The sequence below is a fragment of the Aspergillus tanneri genome (genome assembly GCF_003426965.1).
Source record: "Aspergillus tanneri strain NIH1004 chromosome Unknown AapTan_4_pilon_pilon_pilon, whole genome shotgun sequence".
Taxonomy (NCBI): Eukaryota; Fungi; Ascomycota; class Eurotiomycetes; order Eurotiales; family Aspergillaceae; genus Aspergillus; species Aspergillus tanneri.
Genome location: NW_022984631.1, coordinates 833,032 through 852,239, shown reverse-complemented (window position 1 = coordinate 852,239; position 19,208 = coordinate 833,032). Strand labels below are relative to the sequence as shown.

Below are 19,208 nucleotides of genomic sequence, written 5' to 3'. Positions count from 1 at the left end.
ATACTCCCAGAGTAATACTAACACCACGAAGAAAACATTTCAGTCCCTGGGCCAGATAAAGCCACATCCTCAGCTGTCTTCAACACAACGCGCACCTGTTGCTCAGCACCAGGAAAACTGTATCTTGGACACACGATGATTGCCACATATCCATTGTCCAATCCCAGCCCTGGCTACCACGCTCTATCAGGTAACCAGTCTCTTCGATCTCAACGATACGCTCAATGGTTGGCACACCAACATGGTCTCGCAGACTCCTCCTCGACGAGGAAACCGTTGCAGAAGACGGAGAGCCCGTCGACGAACAGCTGGTTCGCGACACCGAGCGCCAATCCAAAACAGTGGCTCTCTTGCTGCCGCCACCAGTCAGAACGATGGTCCTGGATTGTTTGTGCCCGTGGACTCGGGATGTTCGAGGACCCGAGTGGCCACATTGAGTAAATGCATGTGTTCGAATAGCAGATCGTCATGGGCTAGCTCACCCTCGGCGACATGTGATATCTGCCGCAAGAATGACTTGTCCGAACATGCGTCGTACATGGAGATGGTCTAAGGCTTGTCACCTATTGGCTGCGCTGCTGAATACGCGGCAAGGTGTTGGTCCCAATACACAAGTATTCCCTGTAGACATGTCTGCTAGGGATAAACTTGCGTATCCAGTCGAGTAAATATTAATAAAAGTCTATCCGTTGAGGAGACAGCGTGGGACTCCTTGCGTATGACTGAACCCAAACGCCATTGATTGAGCTGTCTGAGTCCATTGTTGATATGCATGAATGCCTGGACCTGATTTCCTTGCAAACTACACATGCAGGTGAAGAGAAGATAGTTGGTGAGGATCACTTTTTTATCCACCTGTCGGGAGCATGACCCCGTCAACATCTCGCGTAGGGACCGGATTGACCTGTTATATTGTGCGAGGGCAAATTCCATGCCATGAGGATTTCTGTACCTCAGGATTGTCACTGGTGTACTGCTGGTAAGATACTGGCGATGGATACAGGCCAGAGCCATCATGCAATGCCATATTGCTGGGCATGTATGAGCCATCTTCTGGAATTCCATCTTCCAGCAACCCGTCAGATCCGCGATCATGACAGATTGGAAATAGTGGAAGTTCTCCTTCTCCTGGTGATCGCCGGGGAAGAAGGACCAGAAAGAAGGCATTTGAATCGTCGTTAGTGCTGCTGACTTAAGGCTATCATAGCCGTCGCACCTGCGACCTGTTGATGTGCATTTCTGACAGCTATGGAAATAAATTTGGATGGTCGCTCGCAATGTAGATGATGGTGAGCCTTTTCAATGTAGGGCTCACCTTAGCTTCCCTTCATCACATTTGACCTTTCGCACCCTATCCAAGTTTAGCCTCAGCTGACGTTGGGGTTTGCAATATGTGTCCCTACCGGCAGGTGAGGCATTCCGTGGTCAGCAATGCTTCTTTCGTACTCTTGTCAGCTACCCCAGTTCCAGGCAAGATGGAGACAGCTGATTCTGTCATTTAGGATATTACATGCAGTGACGCTTTTCAGGGACTGTTTAGCACGGCATGAAATTTATCTAGGTCAGGCAACATGAACGAGAACCATTTGTAGGATGGCCGCTACTCCGTAAGAAAATGGCTAATCATGATCCACTACACCCTTTCTGATAGGCTGGGTCATTCATTCCTTCAATTTACTAGAAATAAATCCAGTCTAATGTCGCTGATCACACCATAGGATGCTGTCGGATATTTGGCTAGTACTAAATAGGAAAGAAGATACGGTTTTTGGAAGGGTCTTAAATGGATGGCTTTGAGCTGGTTGGGCTTTTCTTGATTATACTGATGATTATTATTGTTGTCCTTGGTATCATGTTCTTTAGCTTGTTGAGGGCCTTAGTCATGATCCTGGCCCTGTACAGCCATAAGCTGCCATATTATTTGACAGATGCAAGTGTGGGACTCCTGGTATATCCTAGTGGACAGGCATCAACAAGACTAGTCTGTGTCAACAATTCCGGCCGTAAGGGACTCCTCAAGCGTGGTCCACCCTGGCTTTCCATAGAATTCTTTCAATAGACTCTCTGCCCGCTGTGAAGGCAACACTCGAATATCCCTCTTGGTACTCGCGGGGGCTTTATCTGGGATCAACCTGTTCTGCGGCTGAAGGTGGCGCATAGTCTGGAGGACTTGGTCCCATGTGAAAGGAGCTGCACATGCAAAGAGACGTTCCGATATCACTTGGGGATGCAGGAGAGCAATTGCATGCAGTCGCGCAGTGTCTTCTACATCCACGTACCACTCTGGTTTGCGCATTAAAATTGTGCATTTAAACCTCGAAAGTTCAATAGGGAACGAATCATAACTTACGAGGCGGAATTATGTTCATCACTAAATCGTCACCTCGCAAAAGGCTGCGCGTGAAGCCCATCGATGACCGTTGCTTTTCTGGCATAAAAAGTCTCCCAAACTGGAATAACTATTTAGCCATGACACAAATCACCTTCGGTATTTTGAACTCACATTCATATTGGGAAGGACGGTGTTGAACCCAAAATGAGGCTGGTTCTCTTCTATCCACCTCCACGCAGCCTGCTCCCCGTGTACTTTCGACGCAGCATATACCACTGGTGGCTTCAAGGTGTCCGGAGTGCTTGGGTTCCAGGCTGCCTTGACTGCCGCATCATTCCAAATGTCTAGAACAGAAGTCAGTTTATGTTGACAGAGGAAACCGTGACTGGACAGCCATCACTTGCCCACATCAGCGACCATTTCATCGTCGTTCCCATCCAAGGCAGCCAAGACAGATGATGTTAGTACCACTCGTTTTACGGAGGGAGCTCTCGCAGCCGCCGCCAAGACGTTCAATGTAGCGGCCACTACATTTGGAATGACGACATTGGGATCAGGATTGTAAGACATATCCGATGCCTATGTCAAGAAAGGCACGGTCAGCTCTCGGAATCCCCTCCCACCCAGCCATCACGTCGTGTTGTCTTACCACATGCAGCACCCCACAGATACCTTCCATGCAATTATTCAATGCGCCGTCATCTTCTAGCTTTGGTATCACAACTGACTCGTACTTGTCTTGCCCGTGCTTGGCGTTAAAGAAGTCATCCAGCCATGGCTTTGGCTCACGGATAGTGCCTCTCACTTTGTAACCACTAAAGAGTAGCAGATTGATAACATGAGAGGCGATGTAGCCGTTTGCGCCGGTCACGAGAACCAACGCACCGGGTGGAATGCTATAGTGTGAGCTTAACATATTAGAGATATAAACGGTAGTTTGGCAAATAAATTAATCAAGACCATAATAGTGAGCTGAAGGGTCATATATATATGCAACAGTTAGTATTTTTTCTGGTAATCTACATGGTTGGTCTGCGTGGCGAGGCAGAAGGCTAAGAATTCACTAACGAAGTAAGAGTAAACGAGCGGGCAAATGACTGCCTTGGATATTCGGCTGGTCGAGTCATCCGGTGGCCCGGTCTTATAGACAAAACGAGTTAAAGAGACGAGAGGAGACAACTGTGAAAGGCATTCATTCTAGCTACTGACAAAAGTGAAACATTAATTCGCCTCGGTAACAGGCATTGCTACCTTAGACCAACCCTGGTGCTAGTCACGCGTTTTCCCTTTCTGTTTTCCTTCTTTCTCTTCTTGCGTCTTCTCTTTCCTTCGTCCAGCACAATCGACAGAGCGTTATTAATCTCACTCCCGTCGCATCTTACTTAACAGCCTCTCTGCGAGCATGATTAAACTATTCGCGTGAACAATATCAAAGGTGGTCAGCTCCGCTCCCATTTGTGCTTTGACCCAATTTCGGAGCTCCACAGTTGATAGGGAGTCTAATCCGTATACCGACAGTGGTCTCTCCGGCTCGATCTGTTGGTCTTCACCCCACCGCAGCATCTGACCTAATCGAGTTGCTAGGACTTGCACGCATGACTCGAGAAGCTGTTCACCAACCGCGCCAGATCGCACAAGAGTATGGAAGGCATGTACCGCACTGCCCAGGATGTCGCCATCACTGGCTCCTGTCCCAGTCTCAAATGCGGTGGATCGGCCCATAAATAACCCTCGGAAACGTGGGTCGAAGCGAAGGCCAGACTGCCTGGGGTCCTGAGGTACTCGTAGGCCTGTAATAAGCCGAGGTGGGACCGTGGGATGTTTATCTTTATCAGCACACAGTGATAGCTCATTAGAAGAGAACTGTTGATGTAGAGAGCAGTCAACAATGTCATGCAGCACTCCCTCTGGGATGTTGGTCAACTCGTTGGATCCCTGATGTCGCTTGCTGAGTTCATCCGATTCAGCCACCACACCCACATCCTCTACCACCCCTAGATTGATTGTCTGGGCGGCCAGGCCCATCGATCGGCGGTATGCAGCAAATGAATCCAAGAAACTATTGGCAGCAGCATAGTTGGCTTGGCCTTTGCTGCCCACCACGCTTGAAATACTGGATAGCAGGAGGAAAAAGTCAAGTGCCTGGCCCCTTTCCAGTGACACATGGTGCAAATTCCAAGTCCCTTGCACTTTGCCCTCAATGCTTTGATGATACTCATCAACTGTCATCATCTCATATGGCCGGTCACGAAGAAGCATGGCACCCTGGACCACGCCTCCAACGGGCACTGGTGCTCGCATAAAGGCTCGTCGCACATCCAGGGTCCGCAGCACGTCGCCACGGCAGACGTGTACCTTACAGTCAAGCGAGCGGCAATTCAAGATTACCTTCTGAGAACGAGAATCTTCGCACCCACTACGACATAGAACGACCAGGTGGCGAGCTCCTCTTTGAGCGAGATGCACAGCGAGGCTGCCGCAAAGCCCCTTGAGTCCCCCAACTATAAGATAGGCGACTCCTTCCCGGAGAGAAATATCTCGCTGCAATGGCCGTATTAAAACTTTGGATTCCTCTTCGGGCTTATCGCATATAACCACTTTTCCAACGTGGCGGCCACTGCGCAGATACGCAAAGGCTTCAGGAACCTGGCTCATAGAAAAGGTAGTGATGGGTGTGATGGGAGTAATATGGCTGTCGGCAAGCAACTCGAAAACGCGCTTCAGGAGGCTGACAATGCTCGTTAGCGAAAAATTGCTACTACATAATAGTACTTACACTGGTAGCTTTTGCAGTCCGATGGGATGGGACAGGTCAATGGGGCGGTATGAACATCCTCGATCAAATGGCTCCATGGCGAGGTAGTTCCGTTCCACGATGTCTCGCTTCCCGATTTCAACCATGGTTCCACCATCAGCACAGATGCGCCACGTAGCATCTAGTAAATCCCCCGTGAGAGAATTGACAATAACATCAATCCCCCTCCCCTGAGTTGACTTCATAATATCTAGTGCAAACCCGGCGCATCGTGAGGAAAACATACGCTCGTAAGGAATCCCAAACTTCTTATGAAGAGTGTGACGCTTCTGTTCCGTTCCAACAGTCACATAAATATCCGCCCCGGCATATTTGGCAAGCTGGATGCAGGCCATTCCAACACCACCTGCAGCAGAATGGATAAGCACACTTTGTCCCCGTTGAAGGTTGCCTGTGTTAAATAACGAGTATAGAGCCGTGCAGAACACAACGGGCATTGTTGCTGCTTCATGAAAGGGCATGGTATGAGGGATAGGAACTGTGAATTCTTTCGGGACATATATCCTGTTGGCAAGTGCCCCCTTTGCCATAAATACTGTATGTGTTCCAGGACACAAGTGTTCACCAACTCCAGGCCCAGTGCGGCGAACGATACCAGACCCCTCAAGTCCTAGCAAATGCTCGTTTTCAGGGACTATTCCCATTGTGACAGCGACATCCTTGAAATTAAGGCCAGCTGCACACACCTCAATCTCAACGTGGCCCTCTGGAAGGGGTCCCTCACATACTTCGACAAATTGTAGTGCGTCCAACGTACCCACGTACTCTGCTCTCAGCTGGGTAAGCGGCTCGTTTTCAGACAATAATTTGGGGATTGGCTTGGCTATGTGTTCCTTGACCTCGTGGGCCAATGGCCCAAATGGCACGACACGCGGTATGTGAAGGATGCCGTCCCGTTCCACATACTCGCTGTCACTTATCCATCGAGCCTGAGGTTGCCTGAGTTGGTCCAGTACTGTCAGGATGTGTGGCGTTGCCTGGTCCAAGTCGCGGGATCTAACGTCGAGTGTCATAATTGTTGCATTTGGATCCTCTGACCGAATGGAGCGAAAGAGACCAGCGGCCAGTGCGTTGTCGGGTTGACATACTGCGAGCTGAGCTCCCTGCGTCACCCACAGTATCCTACAGCCACTGGTAACTAACCGGCGAAGATAGATCCATTGCGCTTCGGAAATGTGCGTGAGCAAGGACGAGAATACCTCATCGATTACCAAGACAGTGGCGCCCTCTGGAACGCTCTCATCAGGGCATTGGTGTTCATTAACCTGCCAGCCAGCACGTTGAAGATTCTCACGCGTGACGGGAGGGATATAACCACCGTCACCAAAGACGACACTGTGAAGAGTTGCGGCTGTTTCCACGTTCTGCGTTCGTGGAGGAGATGCCGAACATAGGAATATAGTACCCATTTTACCTGGCACAGAAAGGACTTTGCGAAAGCCGAGGCCCGTAAGCTTGCCTCTTAGCGAGCGTTTGCTATTTATCTGACGCCCGGGGGCCGATAATTCAAGTGCCAATATATGGCCATCAGTAGAAAGCAATGAACTAGCTTTCTCGACGACGGAGGATGCCCTATCAGACAAGGGTGAAACACATTTGAGAATTATCAAATCAAAGACAACTTCTGCATCTAGGCCCAATCGAGTCTCTTCAGGATTCAGAACCTGGAACGAGTCGTCTGCATAATGATCATATTGACACTTGACGTCTGCAATGCTGGCCGAATCGAGCGCCATAAACCGATAGCTTTTTCCCGCTTGACTTTCGGTCTTATGCTGCCAATCAAGCCACGGGCTTTCGAGATCACCCGTGTCCAGATCAATCTCGAGGACATCTAAGCCGGGCTTTCTATGTGCTGCCAATTCCAATATCCCCGACACATGATCCTCGTAGTAGGTTCCCAGTTTTTGAATCGACTCCTGTGAAAGAGTACTGATATCCGGCTTAAAGACCTCATGCGTCAAAGTTTGCAGGGACAATGGATCAACCCCTAAATTGATCTTATGGCTGGCAAGCTTGGTCATCCGTATTAGTAGATCCCCTGTGGCTGGGTTGTATACCGTGGTGTCACCTAAATAGCTCTTTGCTGCGTCTTTTCGTCCTCTGCCAGAGTAATAACTTGACGATACAGCTATTCCGACATCCGGACGGTTCGGATTGGGGTTTATGATAAAGTCGTCGACCATTGCCGGAATTAATGTCTCGCGTATCGCACCGCGCTTTCCGGCTACCGATGCTGGTGTTGTGGCCCGGAACACGCCATCCAGTGCAGCAGGATGGAATGGATAATGTGACTGGGACTCATGATCTGAAACAGGTTCTGCCAATGTGATGGTACACCGACTACGCCTCATGCCAGTGCGGTTCTCTACTTCTTGAAGGAGGTGGAATGCTGGCCCATAGTTGAAACCCAATTCTGCAAAAGCCTTTGTCCACAGGTGGCCCGGTGATGGATGCTCTAGAGGTGCAATGTCCTCTCGGGGGGCTGGGTCGACGACGGGTTCATGAACACGGATCATACCGTTTGCATGGTGGCTCGTCACACCTTGCCGTATTGAAAAGACCTTGAACTCATACCAAGACTCTTTTGACCCGGGAAATGGATTCATCGTAAGGTATACATCTGGTTCATCACCGTCTTCCAAGACAAGAGCCATGTCAAAACGAACATTGCGCAAACGGTAGCCCAGGTCGCCTGAGCTTGATACCATGGCATTTGGTTGTCGAACCGAGGCTACTTGGTATATAGCTTCGACAGCCATTGCAACATACGCAGATCCGGGAAATATAACATCTGATCCAAGTCGATGATCGCGCAACCACGGTAGGTGAGTGAGGCTCATGGTTTTCTTAAAAGTCGGATTATACCAGGGCGTTCCAAGAACCTTACTACCGAGGAGATCATGATGAGGAAATGGCCGAAATCGCCAGTCCTCGCTTGCAGGAGATTCGAACCAATACTTATCTGAGTGATCCCAGCAATAATTGGGGAGGTCAATTAAAGTCAATGGATACAATGGTTGAGAATCCTCGTTCACTAGCTCCATCCGAATAGGGGCGCCTGCAAGATATAGCTCTCCAGCAACCCCAAGTGTGGAATTAATTGCGCCCTCTCCGCGGTGAAGAGCTGGAATGTATTTTATGTTTGTCGAACCCAGAGCGTTTAGTATCTGCGATACCGGTCCCTTTAAAGCACCACTCGGCCCGATTTCGATCAGATAGTTTGGAGGTTCCTTGGATGCTAGCAGTTCGCCAACGGCATCACTAAAGCGGACAGGGGAGATCATATTATTTTTCCAGTAGTCCACATCGGGCATTTTGACCTGCATATGGCCAGACACGGAGGAATACATAACCACATCATCTGATACTGGATCTGGAGAAGAAACCATGGGCAAATCTCGGCTTACAGCCTCCTTGTATGCTTCTCCGATTTCGTGCATATAAGTCGAATGGTAAGCCAGGTCGACCTGCAGCATTCGTGCAAATGACCCATTCTTCTCAAGCTTCTGTTTTAACTGCTCCAAAGCTTCAACAGTGCCAGAAAGCGTCACATTTGTGGGACTATTGCGGCATGCAAGTTCGACATCGTTCGAGTCGCACAGGTAGTTTGAAATTTCATCCGGTCCAAGGCCAACGGCTAGCATTCCCAGGGATAGGCTTTTCTGCAGTTGTGTATCCTGACAGGACTGACCGCGATGATATGCGAGCAGTATTGCTTCCTCATCTGACAAATATCCAGCTGCATATGCGGCTGCAATTTCACCCGATGAGTGACCAACGACAGTCTGGGCCCAAACTCCCCAGTGTTTCAGTACCACCAGAAGAGCTATTTGTAGCGCAGTTACGAGGGGCTGACTGAACTCTGGTTGTCTGATATGCTTAGGATCACGCGGCTCAGTTAATTCATCTAGTAAGGTCCAGTTTGGTGGATCTGGAAGTCGCTGGAGCACAGCATCCAAGTGCCCGATGACCTCTTTGGCAGGTGCGAAAAACTTTAGCAAGTCTCGACCCATTTCCGGCCATTGGGCGCCTTGCCCGGTGAATACAAATCCTACCCTTGGAGGCTGCAAGTGTTTTTTTCCATATGAGATAGCTATCGGATCCACGTCGTCCAACTGGTTCATGATAATGTAGCCTCGGTGGAATAAATGGCTTCTGCGTGTACCCAATGTATATGCTATGTCCCGAGGCTTGACTTTGACAAGCGGATTATGCAGATGCTGCGCCAACCTTTTAACATAATCTCGGAGTGACTTTTCCTTATTTGCGGAAAAGCATAATAAGTACGGCCGAGGGCTGTTCTCATCGTGCAGTGGTCCTATATCGTCAGAAGATTCATAACAGCTAGCATATGCAGGGGAGTAATCTGAAACTAAGGCACTTGGCTCGTCAAGGATAACGTGCGCATTTGACCCCCCAAAGCCGAAGCAGTTGACGCCGATGCGTCGAAACGGCATATCTGGGAACGGTATGGATGTCTGACTGACGTCTAGCCTGAACCCTTGGAAATCAACTGCCCAACATTAAGATCAACATTTATGCTAAGAATTTAAACTGAGGGAGTACTTGCTTTCTGGGTTTGGTGTATTAAAAGTGGGGTTCCCTGGTATTATTCCCTTTTCAAGTATCATGATACCTTTCATTAGGCCAGATAAACCCGCGGCAGATTCGGAATGACCTATATTACTTTTGATCTGGAGAAACAAGTAAGTCTTCTATTCACCGTCTGGACGTCTTTCGTACCGATCCAATATGAAGGGGTCGATGAACAGCCCGCGATGCTGCGAAGACTGAAGCAATGCCCTTTGCTTCCACCGGGTCCCCGGCCATGGTTCCAGTTCCATGGCATTCCAAATATGCTGTTAGAGAGTAATCTGTGATATTGGCGTTTGAATACGCCTGACGCACTGCAGCAGCCTGGACTTCAGAACTTGGCGAGGCAATTCCGGCCGTGTGGCCATTGTGGTTGTTGGCTGAGCCTCGGATCACCGCGCGGATGGGATCTCTGTCCTGAATAGCGTCATCAAGACGTTTCAAGATCACCACATTTATCCCTTCTGCTTTTATATATCCGTCTGCTTTGGCATCAAAAGTGTGACATTGTCCAGTTGGCGAGTGGGTATACTTAATTGCGCCAGCTGAACTATGTCAGCATGAACTGGCCACATCCCAGCCGCCACAATACGTACCATCACAACCGTAGTCCGGACTAATGCATGCAGTCAGTTTACATAGTACCTAAATACTGCGGGATCTCACTTGCTTCAGAACCAAACTAGACGCTGCCACAATCGCTCCACTGATCTCTCCGATATGTAGGGACTTGCACGCCAAGTCCAGAGCAACCAGTGAACTAGAGCATGCGGTATCAATCGGCATACTAGACATTTATAAGTATGTACGCTCTACCACGTGGAGAGATTTAACTTGCCTCGGGCCTTTGATGTCTAGAAAATGGCTGACTCTGTTGCTGAGCATCGTTGCTGAGCCACCAATCCCGGCGTTTGGTGGACGTGAATCTGGGTCCCGCGAAAACACATCCCAATAGTCTGGGACAGCCGTAAGTTCTCTGGACGATTTCTGGTGACCATCTGGTGCCTACCTCCTGTATGGGCCCCAACATAGCAGCCATAGTTTTCGCCGGCTATCGACTCCAAGGATATACCAGCGCTTTCCAAGCCCTCATATATCACTTCCAACAATATCCGTTGCTGTGGGTCCATAGCAGTAGCCTCTTGGGGGGATATGTTGAAAAACGAAGCATCGAACTCTGCCGGGTTGACTGTTTCCATGAACATAGCACCTGGTGATCGCATGGTGCGAGGCCTATCTGTACCATCGTAGAATCCTTTCAGGTTAAATCGTGACTCCGGGACCTCTGTTCTCGCAACTCCGTTGCGCATCAGAAACTCCCACAGTTTGTGGGGCGAGTCACTATGCCCTGGAAGCCTACATGCCATGCCCACGACTGCAATAGGCTCTTGGATAAATCGGTTCGACTCCATGGTCGCTGCCGAGTTGGATGTATCTGGAGTCAACGCCATATGGAAGCAGTATGATTTGGCGCGGATGCGTACGTATCAAGGAGGACAACATGTGCGTCTTGAGCAGTGGTCGATGTTGACTTAGCTCGCCCTTCTTTCACCGGCTGGGCTCTTATCCGTTTTTGACTTGGCCGAAGCTTTTGCAATAGTTATCCTTGCGGTTGAAAACTTACCAAACTTTTCTGTGCCAGGCACAATTGCAGTTAATAGGCTCCCTCCTAAGAGAAGCGGGATTGATTCCATATAACTTGCTCAATGCGCGTGGCTAGCTCTATGCTACCTTCTTCGTGTTAGACTTCACTGATATTATCTCAAGGCTGGCCTGATTGCGTGTGGTTTGGGATTTCGGGTTAGCACAATCATAAATGCATGGAGGCCGCCCTTGCGTTCCTGCAGAATGGGCGGTCTGCCATGACGCCCAAATATTCATTCATAGACTGCCAACGCATCACAATCAAGGGATGAGACTATCTCTATTTCCAACTGGCTTTACTTACAATTTACTCTCAACACTTCTGTAGTATGTACTATACATGTATAGATATAGACCTGTCGCTTCGAACAATTGGTTGGGGGCAACGAAGTACGAAAGCTGAAGAGTAAACTTCAGCGTAGTCATAACAGGAGCCAGTCTAGTCTAGGAATTCTTCCATCATACAGTCCACCTTGAATCGTCCGAAATATGGGCCAGCGTGACGTAAACGAACAATTCCTTGCTGCTAAGTAAGATCGCCGGGGGATTGTGAGTAGGGAAATCTCTCGACCAAATGTGCACACCGCCATCCCTTGCAGGCGGTCTTGGACCGTGATTGAGCCATCGAAGAGCTTCAGGCATGCTCAACCCACTCGTATGATTTGTTTCCAGAGCTTAAGTGGGATTTGACTTTAACAGGAGATGCTGCTCTATTCTGGTTCAGCCGATCGGTCATTTCCTATATGCTACTGGGATTAATGCATTGTCTATCTCTTGCCATACACGCTCGACATCAATATAGTATTGTCTGATTTGCTTTCGACAAGTTCGCCATATTGACAAATGGTGTGTGTCTGTTTACCGCGAGGCCTTAGGGACGGAGGAAGACGATATATTCTCAATTGTCGGCGTGGGATTATTTAACAATGTGTGCATGCAGTCCTAAGACATCCCATAAAGGATGTTGATATAACCCATTTTTCGCCGTTGGGTCTCAACACTTTGGCACAAAAGTCCTCTCCACTCTCTGATTAATATCTGGTTTCAGTGAATGTGACCGAGCTAGTTATCATAGCATAAGAGACCTCCGTATATGAGTTGACCTTTACAGTCACGCCCTAATACAAAACGTCATCATGGTCAATACACAGTGCGGGAATCATAGCTTGGGAAAATGGTCTTCTCTGGAGCGAGTTAGAGATGAAAAGTATATTCCGGCGCCATGTAGATGTGGAAGGCCAGCTCTGAACCAGATCAAACCAACATGTGAGAGTGGTGGAAGTATGCAGGGTATCTGTCATTTCTCAGCCCTAGGCTAATATTACTAATAGGTACAAGTAACGTATTCTAGCTGGCGATGAGTAACACAGGGCATTGTAATTAACCTATTATTCAATTCAATCGAATTCAAACAATTCAAAGTTCTATTAACCTGTTGCAGCCCAACTTTGAAACGTTTAGGTATGCAGGCGCTTCGCCAATGAAGCAAGAACTCGAGGTCAATTAACGCCCTATAAACCCACAACTCCCACATGAAAATGACAGACAGTCGACTATAATTAACCTAAGAGCATATACCGCACGCGTTATTTTCCTAAGCTGGTGTCTCCAGTACGTCCGCTGCTGAAACGTTCCTACGAGCGGGAATGTTCGCAAGAAGATTTCATTTCGAACCAGCGTACAAGGAATAGATCTGGCCACGCAGATCGGACACAGAATAGGCAAATGCAATACGTTTTCCTGCCATATGTAATCCTACGTTTATCGTTCTTCAAATGGCAGTGCAACATCGTCATCGCGAACGACTGCAACCTTCTCCGCCACTTGCCGGTCTTCCCCGCGTTCCCCGCAAAATTTGAAGTGAACCATATTGGTTTTCTGACTCTGACTCGTTGATTGGCGCATGACCTAGCTCGGGTTGTATTATAGGTGGAATTAAAGTGCCATGCTGCCGTACCAAGCGCGGTAGTTACGGCATGATTCATGACGTCGCAGTATAAATTAAATTATCCCGCCGATGGACACCTGATAGCATGTTATATGCCAACAGCAAAATGAGGTTGCATTTATTGGGATTGTTCCCACTCCCATTCTGTATAGAGGCCTTGCATTCCTGGCGATCGCCAAGGTCGGAGAGTGAGAAGCCCGTCAACATTCCGCAGCTATTCTCTCAGATGACAACGTCAAAAATTTGGCAGGTTGCATCGGGTTCGATTAATCAAGTATGGCTCTACTACCCCATCAAAACATGTGGTACTCATTACCTCAGCTTCCTGACAAGTTTCCTGATAATGTCCCGGGAACGGACCCAAATGCAGGGGCCTATGTGTTCAGTGACATTTCCGCATGGACCAGTGGCTTCTTCCCGGGCTCTCTGTATGCACTGTTGGAAAGAAGCGTTCGGTTCCCACACCAGTTTCAGGCCGGCGGAATAAGCCCTGTCAATGTACATGAGCGCCTTCTCCATATGTCACGTCAATGGTCAGATCCATTATACCAGCAGGCCCACCGAACAAACACCCATGACATGGGGTTTCTGATGCTTCCTGCGCTGCGCAAAGACTGGGAATTAACAGGGAATAGCAAAAGCCTCCATGCAATTGTTACAGCGGCGCATAGCTTATCAGCCCGATACAACTCCCGAGTGCGTGCTCTGCGCAGTTGGAATAGCCTAGTTAACAAGCGGCATAATATCACAGATCAAGAGTCCAACTTCTTGGTTATTGTCGACAGCATGTGCAGTATGTACGGTTCCACTACGAGGGTAGCATCATCTAACAGCGTATTTAGACCTAGATTTACTTTTCTATGCCGGCTACCATACACGGAACCAAACACTGGTCAATATTGCAACGACTCATGCACACACCGTGCTGCACAACATCGTGCGAGATGATTTTTCGACCTTCCACTGCTGTAACATTAACCCAGAAAACGGCGATATTAAATTCCAAGAGACTGTCCAGGGTTACAAGGACTGGTCCACTTGGAGCAGGTAGGACTATTTTCCTTTTTTCCTATTCCTTGCAAAGCTAAGTCTGGGTAGAGGCCAAGCCTGGGCCATCCTAGGGTACGCTCAAACATACCAGTGGACCAGAGACCCTATATTTCTGCAGACAGCAAAAGGCCTAGCCGACTACTTTATCCTGCGTCTTAAGGAGTCTTTACAACCTTGTCCCTTCGTCCCTCCATGGGACTTTGATGCTCCTACCGTTGGCGATAGTCTTCCTCCACGTGACACTTCAGCCGGTCTTGTCGCTGCCAACGGCCTTCTCTTGCTTCATCAGATCCTCCGCGAGGACTCCCCATATCTGGAACATGCTCTGCAAATCGTGACTGAGACAGTAGATTTGTCCATGGCGCCAGACAGTTGGGAGACTATTCTTATGAACGCAACGATTAATAATAATGAGTACGCCAGTACTCGCTCCAGTAATACTGGTTTGGTGTATGCAGACTACTACTTTCTGGAATTTGGCAACCAATTTCTCCGATTGGGGCTACTGTAGGTTGTGTTCTCCTGTAGCATGGCATATGTTATTATCAAGATGCCTCTTATTTACCTAGTGAGGCCAGTGGGCGTTTCGATACGTGAGATAACCCCATAATTATCACAGCACACAAATCCCTTTAGAGGCTACTTCTGTCGGCTTGTCAAGACTGCGAGCCAGTTGAATCTCATCATCTCTCAGACCTCATTATCATGACTCAGTCTTGGACCCTAGAGCTGTCTCGGCTGTACGAAGTGTTTCTTAGAATCGTGGAGTCCAAGAAATTGTTGAGCTGAAATCGTTAAAGGGCATGCCTCTTACAGCTATTTATGACGCCTGCTTGAAAACTGGGCTACCTGTAATTAAGCTCGATATAATTAACGTTTAGGTTGGAATAAATATCCGCCGACTCTATGGACTTAGTCCTACCCAGCCCTCTTGCTAATGAGGCTTGGAGACAGTTCCAACTATCGATATTATTTACACTGGTAAGGACGAAAATCGTACCCTCCTAGTTTTTACCGAGGATTATTAGAGATCTTGCCGTCGAGTTTCGCAGTTTTGCTTTAGGAATTAACTTACAAGACAAATCGCTTTAACATACCCTTTTTATATAGTGGAAGTCACAACAATTTAGCCGTCCTTGTTTGTAGGCTTCTATTTCCTAGATAATAAAAATACAGAAAGTTTTAAGTGCGCTTTAAAAAGAGTTCGTGAACTATATAATAAAATTGACGCCCACTCCCTACAACTATTATCTCTGATTTGGACTCAGCCTTCTAGAAGCCCGGAGGATGTTACTCCATACTAATCACCTTATCTCTACTGGCATGTCTTCAAACATATTCTATCACACTGCAAGGCAGAGTTCAAGAAAGACCTCGCTATTAAGGACCGTGGTTTATCTGCAGAAGATATCTGCACCAAAGTTACCGCATCCTGGGACAATCTTCTACCTGATCACCAGCAGGTGAAGTACGCGAAATCAGAAAACGACTCCGAGTCTGCATGGCAGTTGTTCCGAGCAAAGCGGACACTTTAGTATTGTCAGATTCTCGCCTATATTAAGAAACATGGCTGCTAAACTACAAAATTATGATTATAACCACCTGGACCAACTATGTTCTTAGTTTTGGGAATCTAGTTAGTACCTCCCGCGTGGAATGGGCACACCATGTAATTAAAGATGCCATTCATAACACTTGCGGAGACTGGACACTGTCCTGAATTAAATTTCAACTACTCTGCAGACACTAGCAAGGGCAATACGGCATAGAGCTGGCGCGTCGAGTAGCCTCTCGGCTAAAAACGCTGCTGAATCCAGTCTTCCAATCGTTCTGGAGCGAGTTGCCCACAAGTCGCTATTTAAATCTGATGAGATTGTACAATGCCTTTATAAATTTCAATGATATTACAAGCAGCTACATGGGAATAATACAGTTATTCTATTTAAGCGTGATCTATGCATGTATACTTGCTTTAGTTTTATAGGCATTCCACGCATTCACAGGGTTAAAATGAGTTTGGATAACGGCCTGTCACCCTTGTAGAAGACTTCCATTTGCACGGCATTCGGACAGGTCAATAAATTTGAGTCCACTAGACCCACGATTCTTTGTGAGGGGGCCACATAGAGTCATAACCAAAGGTAGGGAGAGCAAAAAGTATCGAGCAACTAATATAATTGTTAGAAAGCCCTCCAAGTTTGGGATTATCGAGGCGGAACTTGCTGGTGAGAAGAAAAATTATTAGCCAGCCAGCAAAAAGACAACGACAAAACAAGACCATTTCTCTGCCAGGTGGCAAACTGGAATGTAAGAATGGTGGTATTGTAGTAGAATTCTGAGAGATGGAAGACTAGGTATAGCCACTTTATTCCTACCTGGATTCAGTTGGCGGAGAAGCAAAGAGAATAAAAAGACAATATATTACAAGAAAAATCAACTATTAATTCTATTGAATATCCTCATAAATCGGTCAATATATATTATATGATGTGGTTATTGGATTGTGGGTGACTGGGACTAATAAGTGAACATATACATAGTTGATTCTAATGCCTTCTACTTAACTCTTATCTGCCAATTCACTGAATTCTGATGAATAATGGAAATTTTGCAAAATTCAGAAGTTATGATCAGAAAAACACTCCTTACGTATTAAAATTAGCAAGAGTGCTTATGGATATGCTTAAGCGGCGTTGCCACACTACCGGGGGCGCTGAAAACTGAAGATTGAATAGGTACCTAACCAAATCTGGGGATGGGGGCCAAATATATCGTTCCATATAATTTTCCGTATTATTGATCCACAGAAAATCTAATCCCTGTGGTTGGTTGGTGGAGTCAATCCAAATACCTTCTTGGGCTAGGGCCCGGCTATAAAACTTGTTCGCTTAAGACAGTTACCACCTAGAAGAGATCCGTCGAGCATCCTTCAGGGAAAAAAAATTTCATTTCTTAATTTTATTCTCAACCTCATAGTACCAAAAGATGAAAGCCTCCACTATTGTGTATTGGGCACTTCTTGGGTTGGGCTCTGCGGAGAACGCTGTTGTCTCCATGTTTCTCCCGGAGATTGATCCGCAGTGGTTGGCGGCTTCTATTGTGGATGGAGTTAGTCTGACGTGCTCCATGCTGTTGTCTACGCTGACGGGGTTTTGATAGAATGCTGCTGCGACCACTTATTCATTATGTGGGCATGGGACTGACGGATTCGGTTGTGGAGGGGGGGTAGATCTCACGGCCGTTCAAGGCCCCAAGACAGCGGGCTGGTTCTTCAGTTTATCACAGTCAGATGTGTAAGACCCCGTTTGGACCTGGAATTGTCTACAGAAGGTTCGACAGCTAATAAGTCTAGTTTTGTCTCACATGGGTGTTCTGTTGGGGGCACCACTACGGCAACCTGTATTCACAAGGTAAGCGGAACTGGTGCCGTTTCCCCAGGCGTCAAAACAGACATGTACGCCCAGACCGAAATGGAATACTATCCTGTTACTATCACTGCTGGTTCGGTTTCTTCAGTGGCTGCCACTGCGGCTTTGACTAGCTCTTCTAGCTTGTCTGATCACTCAGTTGCTACCTCTGTGGCAGGAAGGACTTCAAAGGAATCTAGTTCTCCTGCCATCGACACGGCCACGGCCACGGCCACACCGACTAGCGCTGGCAGTATGCTCGTGGTCACCAGATATGCCAGGATTACTGTCTGTGGTGCTTTCGTTTCTCTACTCATGGCTGCTGTCTAAGGTTAGTATATCTTCAAGAAGCGATCAACCCATAGGAACTGGCCCGGCACTGGGATGGATCCTGGCAAAGAGACTGGTGGAGACGGTGCACCCTGTGGATAATGGTCGTTCAACTCGTTAATTAATTAATCTGTAAAGAAGATACTGTATTTGCTTTTTTTTTAGAACAATATAATTGACATAATCCCGCTATCTAAGCACGAATGAAAAATTCATCCAGCGCAGTACGGTCGCTCATCTTTCCCTATGAATCAGAAAGGTCACTTTGTCCTATGAGGAAAGGAAAAATACTATTATCTTGCTCATCATCCATAACTTGCTATATAGGGAAGACGGCGGTATGGGGCATGATTCTCTCAACGATGGATGGAGAAAAGAGCTGTTGAGATTTCTATAGACCGACCATTTTCCCGGAGAAATTGTGCCGTGTCGGAGGGTCAGAGGGTAGTAAGTGGTGGTGGAAGGCGATACAATCAATAATAGTCACTGGCATGAGCATACTTCCCAAGTTCTAATAAGCAGTTCTTGGTAAGTATACAGCCTAAAATGTTGGAGCATTAATAAAAAAAATTATGAAAAGACACCCAGGGCAGGAAAGATGTAAAAAAAACTGTATTAGCAATCAAGCTAATTCGCCATTGCAATAATCCTAACCTAGCTGAGACAAGTATGCCTTTGCATTTCCGGACTCCAACCATGAACTTTTTAACTGCGCCTTGCTCACACACCAGAATACCCACTACTAACAGTCGGTGGTATCAGCATCAGTCGAAGCCCCTTCAATTGAGTCAGAGTCAGATGAGTTAGAGAGGCCAGCATTGGATAATTCTAATTCAGATAATTCAGATGCATAATGGCCAGCATGTTATATTAAAAATAGTGCAGCTTCTTTTATTGCCTTTTTTGTCTCCCAAGCAAAATTAATTTCGGTGCTCCCAAAAACCGAACTTGTACTACTTTCTTCCCAGTATTCTTTGTCGATTTCTTGCTGACGTCTATGCTCCATATGTTGTTTCTCATACAGAGCAATTGCCACTTTAGGAGCCGAATCCCTATATTTATTTTTTTGCATCCATATATGCCCTG

At 47.4% G+C, this 19,208-nt stretch overlaps 6 protein-coding genes across 6 annotated transcripts; 3 read left to right on the top strand and 3 right to left on the bottom strand.

Moving 5' to 3' along the window:
• Positions 1 to 241: 241 nt before the first annotated feature.
• ATNIH1004_005491 (uncharacterized protein) lies at positions 242 to 553 on the top strand (the record flags this gene model as incomplete). The annotated part of the gene is made up of 1 exon (XM_033570145.1): positions 242 to 553. The coding sequence occupies one exon, from the start codon at positions 242 to 244 to the stop codon at positions 551 to 553; it is 312 nt and encodes a 103-aa protein (XP_033426177.1).
• A 1,425-nt stretch (positions 554 to 1,978) lies between these two features.
• Positions 1,979 to 3,248, bottom strand: ATNIH1004_005490 (uncharacterized protein; the record flags this gene model as incomplete). Its single annotated transcript, XM_033570144.1, has 5 exons — positions 1,979 to 2,283; positions 2,351 to 2,450; positions 2,504 to 2,650; positions 2,741 to 2,911; positions 2,982 to 3,248. 5 exons carry the CDS (start codon positions 3,246 to 3,248, stop codon positions 1,979 to 1,981), a joined length of 990 nt encoding a protein of 329 aa, XP_033426176.1.
• Positions 3,249 to 3,694: 446 nt separating this feature from the next.
• Positions 3,695 to 9,607, bottom strand: ATNIH1004_005489 (uncharacterized protein; the record flags this gene model as incomplete). Its single annotated transcript, XM_033570143.1, has 2 exons — positions 3,695 to 5,060; positions 5,109 to 9,607. 2 exons carry the CDS (start codon positions 9,605 to 9,607, stop codon positions 3,695 to 3,697), a joined length of 5,865 nt encoding a protein of 1,954 aa, XP_033426175.1.
• A 262-nt stretch (positions 9,608 to 9,869) lies between these two features.
• On the bottom strand, positions 9,870 to 11,194 carry ATNIH1004_005488 (beta-ketoacyl [acyl carrier protein] synthase domain-containing protein; the record flags this gene model as incomplete). The annotated part of the gene is made up of 5 exons (XM_033570142.1): positions 9,870 to 10,288; positions 10,340 to 10,359; positions 10,427 to 10,503; positions 10,560 to 10,699; positions 10,753 to 11,194. 5 exons carry the CDS (start codon positions 11,192 to 11,194, stop codon positions 9,870 to 9,872), a joined length of 1,098 nt encoding a protein of 365 aa, XP_033426174.1.
• A 2,417-nt stretch (positions 11,195 to 13,611) lies between these two features.
• On the top strand, positions 13,612 to 14,896 carry ATNIH1004_005487 (glycoside hydrolase family 88 protein; the record flags this gene model as incomplete). The annotated part of the gene is made up of 3 exons (XM_033570141.1): positions 13,612 to 14,128; positions 14,178 to 14,382; positions 14,434 to 14,896. 3 exons carry the CDS (start codon positions 13,612 to 13,614, stop codon positions 14,894 to 14,896), a joined length of 1,185 nt encoding a protein of 394 aa, XP_033426173.1.
• A 2,474-nt stretch (positions 14,897 to 17,370) lies between these two features.
• On the top strand, positions 17,371 to 18,122 carry ATNIH1004_005486 (uncharacterized protein; the record flags this gene model as incomplete). The annotated part of the gene is made up of 3 exons (XM_033570140.1): positions 17,371 to 17,493; positions 17,545 to 17,678; positions 17,738 to 18,122. The coding sequence occupies 3 exons, from the start codon at positions 17,371 to 17,373 to the stop codon at positions 18,120 to 18,122; spliced, it is 642 nt and encodes a 213-aa protein (XP_033426172.1).
• Positions 18,123 to 19,208: the final 1,086 nt, after the last annotated feature.